Source organism: Periplaneta americana, chromosome 3, assembly GCF_040183065.1.
Source record: "Periplaneta americana isolate PAMFEO1 chromosome 3, P.americana_PAMFEO1_priV1, whole genome shotgun sequence".
NCBI classification, from domain to species: Eukaryota; Metazoa; Arthropoda; class Insecta; order Blattodea; family Blattidae; genus Periplaneta; species Periplaneta americana.
This window is the reverse complement of record NC_091119.1, coordinates 153,575,254-153,594,475: the sequence shown is the minus strand read 5'-3', so window position 1 is coordinate 153,594,475 and position 19,222 is coordinate 153,575,254. Positions and strand designations below refer to the sequence as shown.

General features: G+C 35.5%; 2 protein-coding genes across 2 annotated transcripts in view; both read right to left on the bottom strand.

Annotated features, from left to right (window-relative positions):
- Positions 1-13,402, bottom strand: part of LOC138696682 (uncharacterized) — a 105,047-nt gene extending 91,645 nt beyond the window's left edge. Inside the window, exons 1-3 of the mRNA XM_069821967.1 lie at positions 13,160-13,402; positions 7,480-7,642; positions 5,901-6,029 (exon numbers count right to left, since the gene is read on the bottom strand). Of these exons, the coding sequence (XP_069678068.1) occupies positions 5,901-6,029; positions 7,480-7,642; positions 13,160-13,170 (303 nt within the window). The 5' untranslated portion in view covers positions 13,171-13,402. The remainder of the gene's footprint in view (positions 1-5,900; positions 6,030-7,479; positions 7,643-13,159) is intronic.
- Positions 13,403-17,406: 4,004 nt separating this feature from the next.
- LOC138696681 (medium-chain acyl-CoA ligase ACSF2, mitochondrial-like) overlaps positions 17,407-19,222 on the bottom strand; it is a 37,490-nt gene continuing 35,674 nt past the window's right edge. The window contains exon 13 of the mRNA XM_069821966.1: positions 17,407-18,343. Within this exon, the coding sequence (XP_069678067.1) occupies positions 18,218-18,343 (126 nt within the window). The 3' untranslated portion in view covers positions 17,407-18,217. The remainder of the gene's footprint in view (positions 18,344-19,222) is intronic.

Genomic DNA, 19,222 nt, shown 5'->3' with positions numbered 1-19,222 from the left:
AGAATGTCAGTTCTTGTAAAGTCATACTATCATTATTGTTCAAAGCTGCCGGTGGCCGATTAATTTTTTATGTTAAAAACGATGTAGTTTGGAGTACTACTTTCAGTTTCAAATATATTTGTACAAAACTGACAGCTTGGCTGTTGCCCTGTCTAGTAAACAATGAATAGAAGTGAATTTCAGGGGCCAACTACGTAGAACTACTTCCTATTTGTTTTACATAAACCCGACTTTAACTTTCAAATATCCACGAAAGTTTCAAATCATGAATAGTAGCCTATATAAAGTGCAATGAATAAAATTTTTTATTTATAATTTTAAAAAAAAGTTTACATGGTGTCTTTCATAGCTTTGCGTTAAAACTGTTTTTGTTGTGTCTTCTCCTAGATGTGTTATAGTCTGGTTGAATGCAACATCGTTAGGTGGCAGTAGTAGCGCGCTTGCTGCACGACCAGTCGGGCACTTCCTCAGAGTCCGTGGGAAGGAATGGCGGACGATTCGAATTACGTGATTGTGTTGGTGTAATTTGATGAGTATACAAATAGTTTGTCAGATTTTAACGTGTTAAAGTGAAGTGTTCCAATTGTGTTAATACTTAGTGTTACTATTTTACATTTTATTATTGATCCTAATACTTATTTTCTTTGTGAACAGTATATATATTTTCGTGTTTTGTGCGAGTGTTTCGAGTGATCTTGATCCTCAAGCATGGACACTACATTAGTTAATGATCAATTTGATTTACACACAGACTTACCACGCATCTCAATTCAGAATCAGAAATCCCTCTATCCAAGTGAAACTATAAATGAAGAAATGGAAACCTCTCAAACTTCGAATAATGCAATAAATAATTTTCAACACATATCTGCAGAATCAACAATGAAACAATTGAAGGTGAGGAAAGAACCAAATGACAGCGATGATGATGAGTATTTACATCCAAAAAGACCATTACGATTTTATTCAGCAAACAAAATAGCTAAATCAATGGTAAAAACAAGCATACCCACTAACAATAAATTTCAAGTACTAGCCACTGCTTCTTCAATGGCGTCAAACTCTGATAGTATAGATGTAGTAAAAACAACAGAGACAAATTCACTAAATGTCAATTCCAATCCACAAATGTCTACAACATCAAACTCTGTACAATCAAAAACAAAGAAACCTCCACCCATTGTTTTAACTACAAAACTACCCAATTTCTTCTCCGAAAATCAGAAATTCCGCACCAACCTACAGGGCAACCTAAGAATTGTTTATTCCAATGAAGGTATCAAATATTTGTGCGATAATGATAAAGATTACAATAGACTCGTGGATATTTTCAGTGCTAACAAATATGAATTTTATTCTTTTACTTCGACCAACAATCGTCCGATAAGAGTTCTGATTAAAAATCTTCCACCCAATATCACAGAAGCGGAAATTTCAGACGAACTTAAGTCTCTCAACTTTCCAGTATTGAATGTTCAACAATGGATACAAAACAAAAATGATGAGAATTATTCTTACAGATTACCCATCTTTCAAATTACATTGGAAAATAATCCAAAATCAAGAGAAATATTGCAATTAAACAGCATAAACAACATCATCATTAAAGTCGAGGCTTATAACCCTCAACCTCGTTTACGTCAATGTCATAATTGCCAATCTTTTGGACATGTATTTTCAGGTTGTAAACGAGAACCAAGATGCTTAAAATGTGGGGATAAACATTTAATAGCTCATTGTCCAGTCAAAGGGCCTGATTATACCCCTAAATGTGCAAATTGTCAGGGAGAGCACACCTCAAACTACAGAGAATGTCCAGTTTTTAAAAAACATATTGACCTTTTCAATATGAGATTATCAAGTAAGCCTGTACAACAATCAATGCCACCTACACTCAATAATAAAGAATTTCCTCCACTGCCAAAGAGAAGGTTCCCTCAAAGCCAACAAAACATGTACACATCAAATACTTCGTCCACCATGGAGGATTTGAAATCCATTCTGAATATTTTCAAAAACATAAACCTGCAACAAATTTTAAAGAAATTAAGTGAAGTTTCACAAAAGCTTGGACAATGTAATGACACATGGTCTAAAATTATTATTCTGATAGAAAGTGTACTGACCTTCTCAACTGCAGATGGCTGCACACCCTAAATCAGTAATTTCAAAACCACTTATTATTTTAAACTTCAATGCAAACGGACTGAAAAATCAACTATTAGAATTTACAAAGTTCTTGCAAGACAACACTGTTGACATTGCTTGTGTAAATGAAACACATTTAAATCGAACAGACAATATAAAAATCAAGAATTATAAAATCTACAGAACTGATAGGGAAAATAAACCAGGTGGTGGAACTGCAATACTAATTAAGAAAACTATTTCTCACAATCCTATTAAAATATCGAACCTGGAAAATGTTGAATGTACTGCCATAACTATATTGCTCAATCATCGTGAAACAACAATAGCAGCTGTGTACAACCAACCTACAAAACCTTTGCTCTTATCAGACTTAGATAAGCTCATACATACTACCAAAAATTTCATTATTTTAGGAGATTTAAACGCTAAACATCAAAGTTGGAACTCTTTAACTCAGAACTCAAGAGGGAAAGTCTTACAGATTCACAGTACTCAAAATAATTATGCAATTGTAACTCCTGACATCCCAACATTTTACCCTCATAATGCTAGATCTGCACCTGATATTCTAGATGTGGCCCTATTTCATCATACTGCAAACATACTGTCTGTTACAACAACAGCTGACTTAAATTCTGATCACAATCCTGTACTACTAACCATTGATTCGAGCGAAGGTCACACACTTTTCACGAGGAGTGAAAGAATTACGGATTGGGATTTGTACAAAGAAATTCTTACCAATATCCCTGGAAATCCAACAATTCAAACTAAAAGTGATATAGATACAGCTATACAAATATACACATATACAATTAAAGATGCCTTCGAAAGAGTTACTCATTACAAGTCATATAAACAAGTGCAATATAAAAATATACAACTTGAATCACTTCTAAGTCGTAAAAGGGTACTCAGAAGAAGATGGCAGAAATACAAGATTCGTGCAGATAAAACTGCACTGAACAAAATTCAAAAAGAAGTCAAGAACTTACTTACAGAACTCAGACAGGGTAATTTTGATGAAAAACTTCTTCTTTGTGAATCAGAACCTTCAAAATTGTGGAAAATTAGTCGTGCCTTGACAGGGAAAAGAACCAGACCTGAAAACCATGCGCTGAAGAACTGTGATGGAACAGTTGTGTATAGCGATCAAGGCAAAGCAGATATTATTGCCAGAGATTTACAATCACGGTTTCAAACAAACAGTCTTGCAAAATGTAATGATAATTTCACTCGTGATGTAGAATTCATACTTCAAAACTATTTCAGTAAACGTCCAGAAAGTTCACCAGAAATTATTTGTCCTTCAGAAGTAAGAAACATAATAAAAGATCTAAACCCTACGAAATCACCTGGTCCTGATCATGTTCATAATCAGTTATTACAAAATCTTCCTTTACCAGCTGTAACACATCTCACAAAGATTTTCAACTCTTGTCTTCGATTAAATTATTTTCCCTATGAATGGAAGAAAGGAGTTATTATTGCACTCCCAAAACCAGGAAAGAGTCCATTATATCCGGAAAATTTAAGACCAATTACTTTATTAAATACTATGAGTAAAATCCTGGAAAGAATCATCTTAAAATTTATTTCACAACAAATATGTTACATACCTAATGAACAGTTTGGATTCAGAGAACACCACAGTACAACACATCAACTCTATCGTTTATGTAATCACATAAATTCCACTATAGTTAGTGGTCAACACACAGTTTGTGTCTTCCTAGATGTTGAAAAAGCATTCGATACTGTATGGCCTCAAGGTTTGCTTATAAAATTGATAACGTCTGACCTACCTGATACCTATGTGCATATCATAAAGAGCTTCCTAACAGAAAGAACCTTCAAAGTGAAAATCAATAACACATTCTCTTCCGAAAAAACAATAAATGCAGGTGTTCCTCAAGGTGCAGTTTTATCACCTACACTTTTTAATATCTATACAGCAGATTTCCCTCGCCACAAAAACTGTCGCTTCGCCCAGTATGCTGATGACACAGTTATATTCACTTCAGACATGGATATTCACATTGCATATAATAATTTACAGGATTACTTAAACAAGATAGAAAATTGGCTCATAAATTGGAAAATAAAAATCAATGCCTCTAAGAGTTCTGTAGTAATTTTCACTAAAAGAAGACCGCAAGAACCATTTGAACTGAAACTTTTTGATGTAGTAATTCCAAATCAAAAAGAAACAACTTATTTGGGAATACTTTTGGACCATAGACTTTCTTTTAAGCCTCACATGAATAAAATTGCTGCCAAAGGATATGCTATGTTTCAACGTTTGTATCCTTTATTCAAGTCGCCATCGCTGAGTTTGTGGACTAAGAAAACTTTCTATATAACAATAATCAGAGCTAGCCTCCTATATGCATATCCAGCTTGGTCATCTGTCAATGGGTCTCTACTGAGAAGACTGCGTGGTGTACAAAGAACAGTTCTGCGCACAATTGCTGGAGCTGATTACACAACATCCAATAAATTTTTACATGAAGTTTTGGACATAGCATCAATTGAAGAGTTTTCGGAAAATTTAAAATTCAAATTTATACAAACATTGAAAAATCATCCAAATCCTCTGCTACAGAAGTTTAATCATCAAACATAAATAATAAAACCCAAGTTATACCAGCCATATCTTTTACAAATTCATCATGGTTTAACATCAAGGACTGAAGAACTAGACTGAACAATTTCAAAGTGTTATAAATTAAAGGAGGAGTCAAAAGCAAGTCAGCTTGATCTCCGGTCATATAAACTTTCAGTGAAACAAGATGTTGGTTGGTTGGACCAGTCGGTTTCATTTCCCGCCCATGACTGATTCAGACGAGGATCTCCTCCCTCTCCTTTCATTTACTTGCTTTAAAACTCTGCTTCTTTCTCTGGCCGCTAGTGCGCTGTTGTCTATGTGTGTTAACTGCAGTAGAGGAGGAATGGAGTGCCTTTCCTTCATACAGACAATCTCGCATCTTTCTCACAGTTTTCTACAGCACATGAGCGTGCGTCGTTTAAAACTCGATCAACCGAGTTTTTCTTATAGCTGTGAACTTAAAAATTATCGAATCTTCCTCGAATTTCAAGGCACATATTTTATTTGGTATTTACTTTCAAAAGAAAAAAAAAAGTGTGAGGAGGACGTTCCTCCCTTCCCTCCCCCGAGGAACCGCCACTGGTTAGGTTTCACCCTTAGTGTATGAAGTAAGCTGACCCGGACTATACTCGCGGACAAGACACTGCCCAGCGTGCATTCGTAGCTGCTGGAAGGTATGCTGTCTCCCTATCCCTTGTGTACGACGTAGGATATTTCCTTATCCTCTGAATAAGGTGCTTAGGAAAATATTTGGGGCTGAGAGGGATGAAGTTACAGGAGAATGGAGAAAGTTACACAACACAGAACTGCACGCATTGTATTCTTCACCTTACATAATTAGGAGCATTAAATCCAGACACTTGAGATGGGAAAGCATATAGCACGTATAGGCGAATCCAGAAATCATATAGAGTGTTAGTTGGGAGACCGGAACGAAGCAGATCTTTGGGGAGGCCGAGACGTAGGAGGGAAGATAATATTAAAATGGATTTGAGGGAGGTGGGATATGATAATAGAGGCTGGATTAATCTTGTTAAGTATAGGGACCGATGGCGGGCTTATGTGAGGGCGGCATTGAACCTCAGGGTTCCTTAAAAACCATAAGTAAGTGGTTACAGTTTACGGATACGTAAGCACTCACCGCTATGAATCCACCTCTTGCTGCTGCCATTCTGGATATGTACCACTCACTGGAGTTCGAACCCCAGATACCTAATCTGTCTCCTGGATTCAGTCCCAGTTGCAGGAGCGCCGCTGCTAGAATGTCCGCCTTAAATTTAAATGTACATACATATATATTACATTGTGAACATCAACTGTTTATTTAAGATATTTTGTAATATGACAATTTACCTGATTTTTGTCTTTCCTTGCGTCTATGCCATGATTTTATAGGAAAATGTAAATGTCATTCCTCTGTAAATATGTTGATCAACTTGCTATGCCATTATACCAATTCTGTCCTCAATTATATTATTTACGATTCCCCTTTCAGCTATAAAAATACAGGGACATAATTTTATTTTTACTTCAATGTTTATTGTACCTGAGTTTTTGAATGTACTTCACTCCCACCCCTTCTACTAATGAAGTTCAACAGCCCTCCACACAGATCCAAGACCGCATATACAGTCACAGTAGCCTTACGATCATAGTAAACAGTACGCTCCAAAAATATGTTCGCGTTTTCCAGTGACGAAAGAGCGTTCAATATTGAATCATTTTCGCACAGGTACTGTTGTCCATTTGCCTATGTCGTATCCCGGTTTCCCCCACCAGCTTTTATTCGCCAGCTAGTGGCTGGGCTGACTTAGCTCTTTTTTAAGAACATTAATTTCTGTTAGGAATTGGACGTCTACGTAATATTATACAACTGTTTAAAATACCTTAAATAAAAGGACCTCGTTATGTAATTAACTGTCACGTGATTTCCCCCCTTTCTACGACCCTACGACATAACCACTTGGACTGACAGTAGATAGTATGTCTGAGTAATTTTATCTTTTCGGATCGAGCAGAATTGAAGACTGAATTTACAGTACTTAAGGTACTCTGTTATACAGTAGGTACAGAATTATTTCAACATGAGTTACTAGTACGAAGAACGAAACTGGTAATTGGGATTAGGTACAATAGTCTATGGTACGATAATATGCACATTAGAACTGAAGCCAGTATCGAAATGAACGGCTACCATTTAAAAAAATGTGTTTAAATATCCATATTATGATTATTTTTCAATTTAACTTCATTCTCTATATTTTATGCTAACGTGCTGTAGACAGTATAATATACACTGCATAATGAATACGTCCACATGGACAGCTCAGTTCGTGAGTAAAATCACTTATTGTTAATACAGTACTGTATTTTGATTAAACAAAAACCTAATGAAAATGATCAAACTCAAAAGAGCGATATTTCCTATTTTACGTAAATGGATGAACTATTTTTCTTCCCTCCTATACCTAGTGAAGTGATGTGTTTGTATATTACGCCAGTAGCATCGAACTCCAGTCGTGGAAGGGGGTAGCAAACGGCGTTGATCCAGAGGTATAGCCAAGTTAATATTAAAAATGTTAGTAAAAATAAAATGATGTCCCTGTAGTTCTCAATAGTTTCACATATTAGGCTACCTACGTTTTAAATAACAAATTATACATTCCCGGCCTTTAAAATCTCCTTGTTTAGTTAACAAATTGTTGTAATACTTTGATTACCTTGTCCCTCACTTCTGCGAACGTGAATCGATGCCCCTGGTAGACAGATACGAGGGCTTCTTTGTCCCCCCATTGTTCTGCAGCATTGTCGATGATTTGGCCGAGAGTGAGAGCACAGAGAGGCTCAGTTCCAAGACTGTGCCAGTAGCTGGGCTTGTACTTTCTGTGCATACAAACGGTACATTAATTTTATCTGAAGTGGCAAACATCGTAATATTCAGAAACAGTGAACGTAATTGCTGGTGGAAAGAACTTTTGTGTTCTACTTGTTTCATTATGCTATAGAAATTGAAGATAATACTTTTCAAATCAACATTTACTCCACCATTATTAATAATAATAATAATAATAATAATAATAATAATAATAATAATAATAATAAATATAGTAATAATATTATTTTACCTTTAAAATAGGTTCCAAACTGTCATTTCGTTCACCCATGTGTTCAGCTTACAAGCAAACATTCTCATGGAGGCAGATAAGAAAGTTACTCTTTTTTCCTTCCACCATGCACTGCCACCGGGTATATACCCATTTGCAGTTTGAATAAATACATACATACATACATACATACATACATACATACATACATACATACATACATACATACATACATACATACATACATACATACATACATACATACATACATACATATGAAGGAGCAGAGATGGACTATCCACTACACATGGGTCAAGGCGCATGTCGGTATTGCAGGCAACGAACTAGCAGACAAATTAGCCAAGAGAGCAGTAAGGAATAAAGACCTAGAAGTGTGCTACGAGAGGATTCCTGAAAGTGAGTGGCTACGAGTACTACAAGAGGAAAGCATATCTCAATGGGGAAAGGACTGGCAGACAACAACTAAAGGACTAGTCACCAAATCATATTTTCCCAGTGTAAAGGACCGACTCCGGGTCAATATCCCCTTGAATAGTAATCTTGCAACCTTCCTAACCGGCCACGGCAAATTAAGGGCCTAGTTCCACCGTTTCCACATATTGGACAGCCCAGAATGCCCTTGTGGGAAGGGCGATCAGACAGCTGAGCATCTAATCTTCCAGTGTGCCATTCTCGATAAGGAAAGAAGTGTGTTCAGAAACAACATCCTAAAACTAGGTGGTCAGTGGACTAACATATTGAGTGAACTAATACTTAAGTATAAGAAACGATATATATAGAATTTGTTCAGTCTGTAAATTTAGAAAAGCTATAACCCCAAAAAGAAGCAGAAAGCAAAGAAAGAAACAGAGTTAGTTGTAAATAGTGTATATAGTGTAATAACAACATAACAAGTGCAATCAGTAGCCATACTAGCGATATAGAAGTGTATTAAGTATAATCATAAATGGGAAGTGAACTAGATAATTATGAACCAGACTCAAAGAACAGTGAAGCTATGTGTGACATTTATCTAATAGTGATTATCTAATAGTAATTTAGAATTGTATTGAATGATCAACAAGGCATGTAGTATTACTAACCTTGTAATGGAACATGCTGTTCAATAAAAAAATACATACATACATACATACATACATACATACATGCATACTACATACATACATACATACATACATACATACATATATACATACATGTTAATAATGTCAAAGCAAGTGCTTATACAAATTTTGGCCACTCGAGCGCAATTAAATTAATACACCTAAACCAACAACAAGAACAAATAAATCCTATTTACATATCTTAAAGACACCATCTCCGAAATTAAATCCTTTTAATAAAACCCTCAGAAGGTAAATTTCCCTGAGTTCGTTTGTACAAAGAAAACATAATTTCATGGAAGGAGTTATTTGAACAGATACAGAAATTGTTGAACTATTTTTCAATATATTCCCCACCGGAAATGAGACATTTCTCCTACCGTGGGATCAACAGAGAGGTGCAGACGGCTGTCATACACTGGTTCCGATCCCAGGAGGCAGACTTTTACGACACAGGAATACAAAAGTTGATCCTAAGGTATGACAAATGTCTCCATTCCGGTGGGGAACATGTTGAAAAATAGTTCAACAACATCTGCGTCTGTTGCAATAAATCTTTCCATTAATTTGTTCTTTCTTTCTGTAAACGACCCCAGGGAAACTTACTTTCTGGAGGAGAGAGCCTCATAATTGCGGTCGAGTGGCCAAAATTTGTGTAAGCACTTGTTTTGAAATTATTAACATGTATGAAGAAAAATTTAACTTTTTTATCTGCCCCCATGAGAATTTTTGATTGCCAGCTGCGGAACGCACTAGAGATCACCAGAGAGGTGATGATTTTTCAACCAAGATAGCAAGAACAGGACCGCGTTCCGTTCTTTCGTAGGTTTGCCGATAATTTTAAAAGTCATTAAACTGGACAAATGGAAGACTTTAAGTTTACTTCTTTCACAAGTGGAAATGTCATTAATTACACTAAAGCCCTATTCAGCTTCCGCGCTGCTAATAACGATAGAATTCGCAATTTTTTTTTAGCTTCAGCTACAGTTAATAGCAAAAGGGCATTGTTGTTATTTATTTTTATTTATTTATTTGTTTATTTACTTATTTATTTAGTTATTTATTTATTTAGTTATTTACTTATTTATTTATTTATTTATTTATAATGACATTATTATTATTATTATTATTATTATTATTATTATTATTATTATTATTATTACTTACTTACTTACTTACTTACTTACAAAAGGCTTTTAAGGAACCCGAAGGTTCATTGCCGCCCTCACATAAGCCCGCCATCGGTCCCTATCCTGTGCAAGATTAATCCAGTCTCTATCATCACACCCCACCTCCCTCAAATCCATTTTAATATTATCCTCCCATCTACGTCTCGGCCGCCCTAAAGGCCTTTTTCCCTCCGGTCTCCCAACTAACACTCTATATGCATTTCTGGATTCGCCCATATGTGCTACATGCCCTGCCCATCTCAAACGTCTGGATTATTATTATTATTATTATTATTATTATTATTATTATTATTATTATTATTATTATTATTATTATTCTACAGGGAATTTTTACAAAATAATTCATGGTCTGAAATGTATGTATTGTACAGATGATTGTGTAATTTCACTGCAAATATGTAACAAAGTTCGTCACCAGTACTATAACTACTAAAACGATAACAAGAACAATAGGGCAATAATAATAATAATAATAATAATAATAATAATAATAATAATAATAGTAATAATAATAATAATAATAATAATAATAATACAAGGATCTTTCCTGTAGTGAGTGGAGGGAAGCGATCAAGATGAATGCTAACGTATCAGCTGTGCGTAATGTACCTGGCAGGTCTTCGGGCAGTAACCCCTGTCGACGTTGCGATGTCCTGGGGGCCTGTCCACACGGTGAACTTCTGCGAAATACGCGGCATCATACAGTAAGATCTATAATAGCAACTGCCTTAAGGAACAAAGACTATTCAGTATATGAAGAAGTACACGGCATATCCAGTGAGAGCAGCAATCGAAGAATCGACATAATTGCATTTAAACCTCCCTCTCTTGAAGGTTACATCGGCGTATGTGGTACCTAAGAGGTTACGTCCAATTTCGGCTTCCCCTTCAAAATTTTCTAGAGCTCCTTCAGGGGAGCAGCGTAACCCGGAGTGAGACTAGTGGCCAACAGGCTTGGAGCTCACATATTTAGTTTTGTACAGCCCCAAACCCACTTGCAAGGACGCGTTTTGCGTACCTTTTAAATTTTCCTCCCAATTCTCCTTCGATTTTTCGATTTTCGAAGGTTACATCATAGACCCTACTGTGAGATTCGAATCACACGAACACCAGCCAGAAGAAGTACACGAGGAAAAAAGGAATATACAGGGTGTTTCAGAAATACTTGGACAAACCTTGAGGGCATGTTCCTCACGCTAAAACAAGAAAAAAAGTTCACATAAACATATGTCCGAAAATTCTTAGTTTTTTAGTTATTAATGAAAGAACATAATGAAACATGTTAGATATTGTCAGCTTGGTAGCAAGTGTTAATCAATTCAGAAACCCACAACAAATGTTTAAATGACAAATGACTAGTAAAAAAGTCTCCTTGGCAACACATAGCCATCTAGGATACAATGGGTGCATCAGCAGACTTGTATCCATAACATCATAAGATTATCTAACAAAATGCATTATTATCTGTTACAAACTTAAGTTAAGTTGTTGGTTTGTACCTCGAAACGCGTTGAACGTAAGCTGTCATTGTAATGAGTTTCTGAATTGATTAAAGTTGCAACACTTGCTACCAAGCTGACAATGTCTAACAGATGTTTCATTATGTTCTTTCGTTAATAACTTAAAATCTAAGGATTTTCGAACATATGTTTATATGAACTTTTTTTCTTTTTTTGATGTGAGGAACATGCCCCCTAGGTTTGTCAAAGTATTTCTGAAACACTCTGTATATGAACCTTCCATCAGTTTTTATAAGGACAAATACCATCTGGAATCCATCGTCATTACGGGACTAATGATAGGAGCCCGTGGGACCATACCCCGGTTCCTAGTCGACTTCTGTAAATCTTTTTGCCTGCATAAAATTATTTTAAGAGATCTAACAATTGCAGCACTCAAAGGCTCAATTGCTATTTTCAGGCATCATACATATGGACCATGACTAATTCGCATCTCCTTGACGTTACTTCGTTTAATATCATGTGTTTCAATATAATTCAAATTGTAATTTTTCACTCTAACAACAATGTATCACTAAGCCTCAAGGCATTTACTCTATTGTATCATGGTACTCTTTGTCGATGGCAACCTGTAGTGGTTACAGGAAGAAATTAAATAAATAAACAGTAATATTTTTACCTTTAAAATAGGTTTCAAACTGTGTTCTGTCCAGCTGCGGGATGCACTAGAGATCACCAGAGAGATGATGATTTTTCAACCAAGATAGCACGAACAGAATCACGTGCCGTTCTTTCGTAGGTTTGCCGATATTTTTAAGTCATTAAACTGGACAAATGAGAGACTGCTAATAATGATAGACCACGATTTTTTTTGCTTCAGCTAGGCTATAGTTAATGGCAAAAGGCCATTGTTCTTTCCTATTATGTCATCCTTCTCGAAATCTCGGAAGTCATAATTATAGAAAGTCTCGAACGAGCAGTGCATAACCCGCTAAATTCAAATATTTTCAATTGATCGCTTAGCAGAATGTGGAACATTTTTTTAAATTATGATTTATTTAACGACGCTCGCAACTGTAGAGGTAATATCAGCGTCGCCGGTGTGCCGGCATTTTGTCTCGCAGGAGTTCTTTTACATGCCAGTAAATCTACTGACATGAGTCTGTCGCATTTAAACACACTTAAATGCCATCGACCTCGGTCTGGATCGAACTCGCAACCTCGAGCATAGAAGGCCAGCGCTATACCAACTACGCTACCGAGGGCGACAATGTGAGAAAGGAGATGGTTAAATTAGAAAAGTGCGTTCATTTTTATTGATTTTTCTCGCAATCTATTTTAACAAAGGGCTCGCAGCAAATATAAATATTTAATTAAGGACTCGCACGACTGTCGTTAAAGATGTGCATTAGCCGTTGCATACACTACGTCCTTAATGATACATAGGCCTATGAGATATAAAGTCGTATCCCAAAATATTACGTTGTTATCACAACTAGACATTGTAGAAGTGTGCTCTTACCTTTCAGTCATGTTGGCTTCTTCGCGGTGACGCAGCAACTACTACTTGCGAGAGAAGTGAATCAAGCCCAGCGTGGAAGTACCGCTAATATCCTCAATTCAGAACAAGAGTCACTCTCGCGAAGTGTTACGTCATTATATACTTGTATCAATATTGATAATGTTCGTGTTATATAACGAGCCAAAAGCGATGTAGGGAAACCACCAATGGACGGCATAAATAACACAATTAAAGCATGATCCAAGTGGGAACTATTTTGTAACGCCACGATTAATTACATTGAAGCCTGGAGCAACTTATGTCAAGGTTGAACACTTCTCCGTTTCGCAGCAAGACGGAAGGTTCTACTTTGATATTTTATTCAGACCTAAGTCTTCTACTTTCTCATTGTGCCAAGTATGAAAAAGTATTTCAGTGGGTTATTTTACGACGCTTTATCTACTGCTGTGGTTATCTAGCGTCTGACTGGTATAAATGTGATAATGCCGGCGAAATGAGTCCAGGATCCAGCGCCAGCATTTGCTCTTAATACGTTGAAGGAAAACCCCGGAAAAACATTAACCAGGTTAAAAAAATATATATGATTTCGTAAAAGTGACTTTCATAATTATACATACTCGTTCTCAGCATTTCTAACATCGGAATTGTGTTTTTTTTCTGCATGTGTCTGCTCGTGCGGTTTCTCCTAAATTACAGGACGGACTTAGATCATATTCGATCATACTATAATAGCTTCACTTGGTACGGAGAGAAAGTTGCGAGTCATCAGTTCTCGCTGCAGTTCAGCAGTCTTCCTGCACACTCTGCTACTATGTGTACAAAGTACAACTTGGATTTAATAATCTACAACTAGGATTCGTATGTAGTAATAGCTAATATTTTTAGTCGATATAGTTTACAAACACTCCCCCACTCCTCATACTTACCATTCTTGTCATTCAATACTTCCATTAGTTAGCGCTAAGGGTCTTTAATCCTCTTAACCACCACTTACAAAACAGCGGGAATTTAAAAGCTGCATTGTCTAGTCCTTGTGACTTTTCCTGCACTTCGAGTCTTGTCAACCAGGCTTAAAACCTTCTTAACCGGCATCACATCGACTCAACTATACTCGGCGTCATTCTTAACTCATACTACATATAAATCCTAGCTCTAAAATAACAATAGCAAAGTAGACAGGGTATTTAAAAAATACGGGGCATAATTTCAGGTATGTATTTCCCACATGTAGACAATCAAAGTAGTTCATTACAACATGTGTCCGGAAATGCTTTATTTCCGAGTTATGGCCTTCACAACATTGAAATTCACCGGAACGTTTTTCTTTCCGCAGGTCGTTGCCGTCAAAGGAGACATTACGAGGGCACTCTGACAGTTCATTCCGAGGCGAAGGTTACATTCAGTATTGTGTAGGCGTTAGACTGTGCGACATGTATTCAAATCAAGAGCTGGCAGAGATACACTTCATGTACGGTAAGGCGGACGGCAATGCTGCGCTGGCTCGTAGTTTGTACGTCTCCATTACCGTCTGTGCGAGTATGGAAAATTTAACTCTCCTGGTTTGGGAAGGGGACGATCAAGATCTACAACTCCACAAGTACAGGAGGAGATTCTGGAGGCTGTGAACATGACTCCTTCTATCAGCACACGAAGGGGCCATTTAAAATCATTGGTTTATTCATCTCCGGTGCCTGATTTGGAATCCCTTCGGAATCGAATTGTGGCATGTTCTGAGGACATACGCAATACTCCTGGAGTTTGGGATCGTGCTCGCATGTCAATAAGACATCGATGTGAGGTCTGTATTCAAGCAGGAGGTGGACATTTTGAACATCTTATGTAATGACAACGACCTGCGGAAAGAAAAACGTTCCGGTGAATTTCAATGTTGTGAAGGCCATAACTCGGAAATGAAGCATTTCCGGACACATGTTGTAATGAATTATTTTGATTGTCTACATGTGAGAAATACATACCTGAAATTATGCCCCGTATTTTTTAAACACCCTGTATATTTAAAGGCAGCTTATCTATACTAATAATAGATCTGTAACCAAAATTTTTCTGGTAATTTTCGCTTTTCCAAAAATAATTTGTGTTAACATGTATGATTAATCATTCTGAAAACAAAAATCGCTTTTTTGACATTTTTGTCTGTCTTTCTCTGGTAAGCTTGTTGGTTCCATGCAAAACAGGCTTAAGATGATTATTCACAGAAAAGGGAAGCCAACGAAGTACTAACTGAGTGATCATTTTGCGTGTTGAAGCAAAAAAAAGTGACCAAAATTGTACTGTGCTTATACTTGTGTCCAGCATTATCACAGACAAAAAGAACAATTATTTTATTTTCTGTGTTAAAGTAATTTTTATTTTGATTTCTAAAATAATATTTTATACTTACAGGAGTGTAGATTAATTTATTTTCAGTCCCAATGTCATAATATGTATAATAAAGTGAAATATGAATTTATAAATCTTTATTCTGCTGACGTGCTTATACTTACGTCGGTGACTAAGTGTGAGCGTACCTGAGGAACATCTTTGTAAAGATCTTCATTCATTCGCTTTCTAAGAAATTCTGCAGGATCTTGAAGTCTAACTCATACAACACACTGCTGTGATTGTTTATCCTCAAAGATAATTTTATTCTAAACTAACAGATATTGTTTTCCTAGATGACACGCATCAAGGTTTTGGAACTGGGAGCTCTTGTATAGATATAATATTTGTTTTAAGGAAGATAATAGAGAAGAATCTGCAGTTTAATTTTTGGTATTTGTTTTATTGATTTAGCAAAAGCATTCGATAATTTAAAATTAAATATCATTTTACAGATGATTAGGAGAAAACTATCTTTCAAATAACATCACTTCTCTAATCATTTAGGGTATATTTATGCTAATAATTTTATACGAGGTCTGATTTTTTCAGGCGACGGAACCTCAGAATTAATTTTATCAAAGTGTAAATATAAATTTGAATTTAAAGAAGTCACTAGGAAGAGGAACACAAAGAGATCTGAAGTGACTTCGTTCATTAAAATGTGTTGATGTAATCAGACCGCTGTATGTGTAAAGAATCTTATGATACCGGTACGTATACATTATACAATATAAGTTACAAGTCATCATACTATGTTAGTAGGTGCAATGTCACTGAGATAAGTCGTCACGCGAAACTTTCCTGTTGCTATCTTCGTAAAACAGAATGATTAGCAGTTTCACCAATATGGTGAAAATATGTTCACAGATTTCACAGATTTCACATGCCCAAAGAGCTTATCTCAATTTATTCAATATTCGTCATTTCTAAAATTCGTCAAATAGACCTTCAAGTTTTAAGGTGGGATATTTGGTTAACATCAAGCATTTTAAGAAACATTATGCAGTTTTATAATTAGAATATGATGAATTAAAGTATGTTTTTTATAACTTCTTACAAAAGTAGTAGACATTTTTAATAAGATGAAGATAATTTTGATGTTGAGGTATTGTCCCTAGTGCCTTGAATGTATGTGACCTTAAGGTATACGTATACCTTTACATACAAAAAAATTTATTTTGTATAATTTTGCTCTGTAAAATTTTTATACAATTGAGAATGGTACCAGAAAGAGAATGAAGTGAACAGATCCCTTGAAATTATGTCTAAATTGTTTTTAAAAATTATTTTGTTTATAATTTTGACATGCAACTTGAAACATGATAGCTCATGCAGTTTTTAAGATAGAGCCACAGTTTTTTCACTGTTTTATAGCTAAAACTATTATTTAGTGCCTGACATAGAGCTATTTTAATTTTTATTACATTAATTAAATATTACCATGTATGTAACTTACAATAATATTTTCATAGATAATTATTAATTATATTAATGTTATTCTACTCATTGTCAGGCACTAGGGGACATTTCAAGCTTCAAAATGACACCAATATCATCTTGGTATCGCCATATTTGACTGAGATATCATGTTTTAAAGAATTAAATATTCTAAAATTACTATTTACAGGAAATGAGCCACAAACGTTCAGAGCCTAGAAGACTCCATCATCATATGTCACCCCTTAAGCAGCTTCATGTCGGTCCAGTTTCAGCTTCTTTCTGCCTCTCAAATACCTCCGCCTTGTTTTAACTTCAGGTGTTGAATGTTTTTTTTTTTGGCATTTTTGTCCCTATTTCCATTGATGCAACAATTCCTGCGATGGTGTTTGTCCCAGGGTTTATGCCCATCCTCCTCAGAATTGTAATTTCTACTTTTGGACTTTTATTAAAATGACGTACAACATCATTGACACACAAATTTACAGTTTTATGACTAACAGTAAAAGCTTATAAATTACTTCATTATGTAAAAAAGTTTTTTCAATCTAATGATCATGCCCAGATATCTATGCATCTATTTCGAGACTAGAAAGAAGTTTATTTTACCAGCAATGCTGGACGAGGGGATTGACTGCTACGAACATCACTCCAAAAGTAAGTGACCGTAGCTGATGACGCAGCATTTTGGAAAATGGGACTTATCTGAAAAACCATGAGGCATAAATCGAAAATTCTTATATCAAATTAAAGAGGAGAAAATTCTCTATTAAAATAGTTATATATTGAAAATTCTAATTTTTCATCATTTTTTTGCGTTTTGTGGGTGTACATATACCTTAAACAATCTCAATCAGAAAGAATACTATTGTTGAGTGCTATTTTCTGGATAGATAAACAACATTAAGATATATGGATCATATGCGAAGACTAAGAGGAAGGCGGAAAATAGGAAAGATTGGAGAATGCTGGGTGTGCTGTCAAAGATTGGAGAATGCTATGTTTGCACCAAAGACCTGCCCTTGGGCCGAAAACTATGTATGAATGATAGTTAATGAAATACAGGAGAAATAAAAGCTCAATATAGGAACTAGAAGGATATAAAAATTATGAGCTGTAATACGGGAGTTCCCGAGAAATGCGGGAGATTTGGTCACCCTAGTTGTCATTATATCATACTACTTCTCCTAGGAGGGGAACATGGAGTATATTTGTGAATATAGTTTGTAAAGTAATGAATTAGTCTGGAAGACCAAGCTCCTTCTTCAGTTGTTCCAGCAGACGGAACTTCTGTACTTTCCCGACCACAGTTCTTTCGAAATTCTTCACGAATCGTATATATCTCGGCACTCTATACTCTGGAATCTGAAACAAACATAACGATTATTATTATTATCATTATTATTATTATTCCTAACGAAACTTATTTTGATAACTGAATCACTGATTGGAAAAGGGAAGAATGTCCATGCACCTATGTTTTGAGAAAACTAAGAAAAACTTATTAACACTTACAATATTGATCCTACAGCTTTGTGATGCATTACAAACTTGTAGAACTAAGTTCTCTGAACTGTATGGTGGGTCGTTTCAGCGCATTCGATAAATATTTTTGAATCTATCCTCTTTTGAAGTTGATGGACATTCTTCCTTTTTCCAATAAATTAACAATTCTCATGAGTAATTTGCAAAGAAACTCAATTAAACACAGGTTTAATCTGCTATTTATTGTTAGTTAAATTTCTATTGTTAACACAGTGTGAATATTATTTAATTTGAGTCAAACATCTTAAGAATTTTATAAATTGTGCTGTGGTATTAAAAATAATTTCAATTAACAATTTAACTACTAATCTTCATCAGATTGGATAGGATTTCTTGTGGCCTTTGAAGAATGTTGTTATAAAGCTCCTGATACTCTGATGGAATATATTTAATTATTTTGTTAACGTCTTGCAGCTTCTTTGGATGTATAGGAACTTTGGAGTCGTATGTCATATTTCTAGGAGCAGAGGTGTTCCTCTTCCCTTAAAGTCTGTATGTCTTGCGATTCAGTCCATCTATCCATTCCGAAGAAACGACATAGCCTGGGATTTTCTGTTTATAGGTCAAATGCCTGCAATTAGCAAGTGAAAACTTTTACTTCATGTGACTATTTAGAGCAATTTAAGATTCTTTTTAAGAAGTGTGGCCACCATTCTTTAACATCAATGATATCTTGATGTCCAATAATCTTGACTTGAA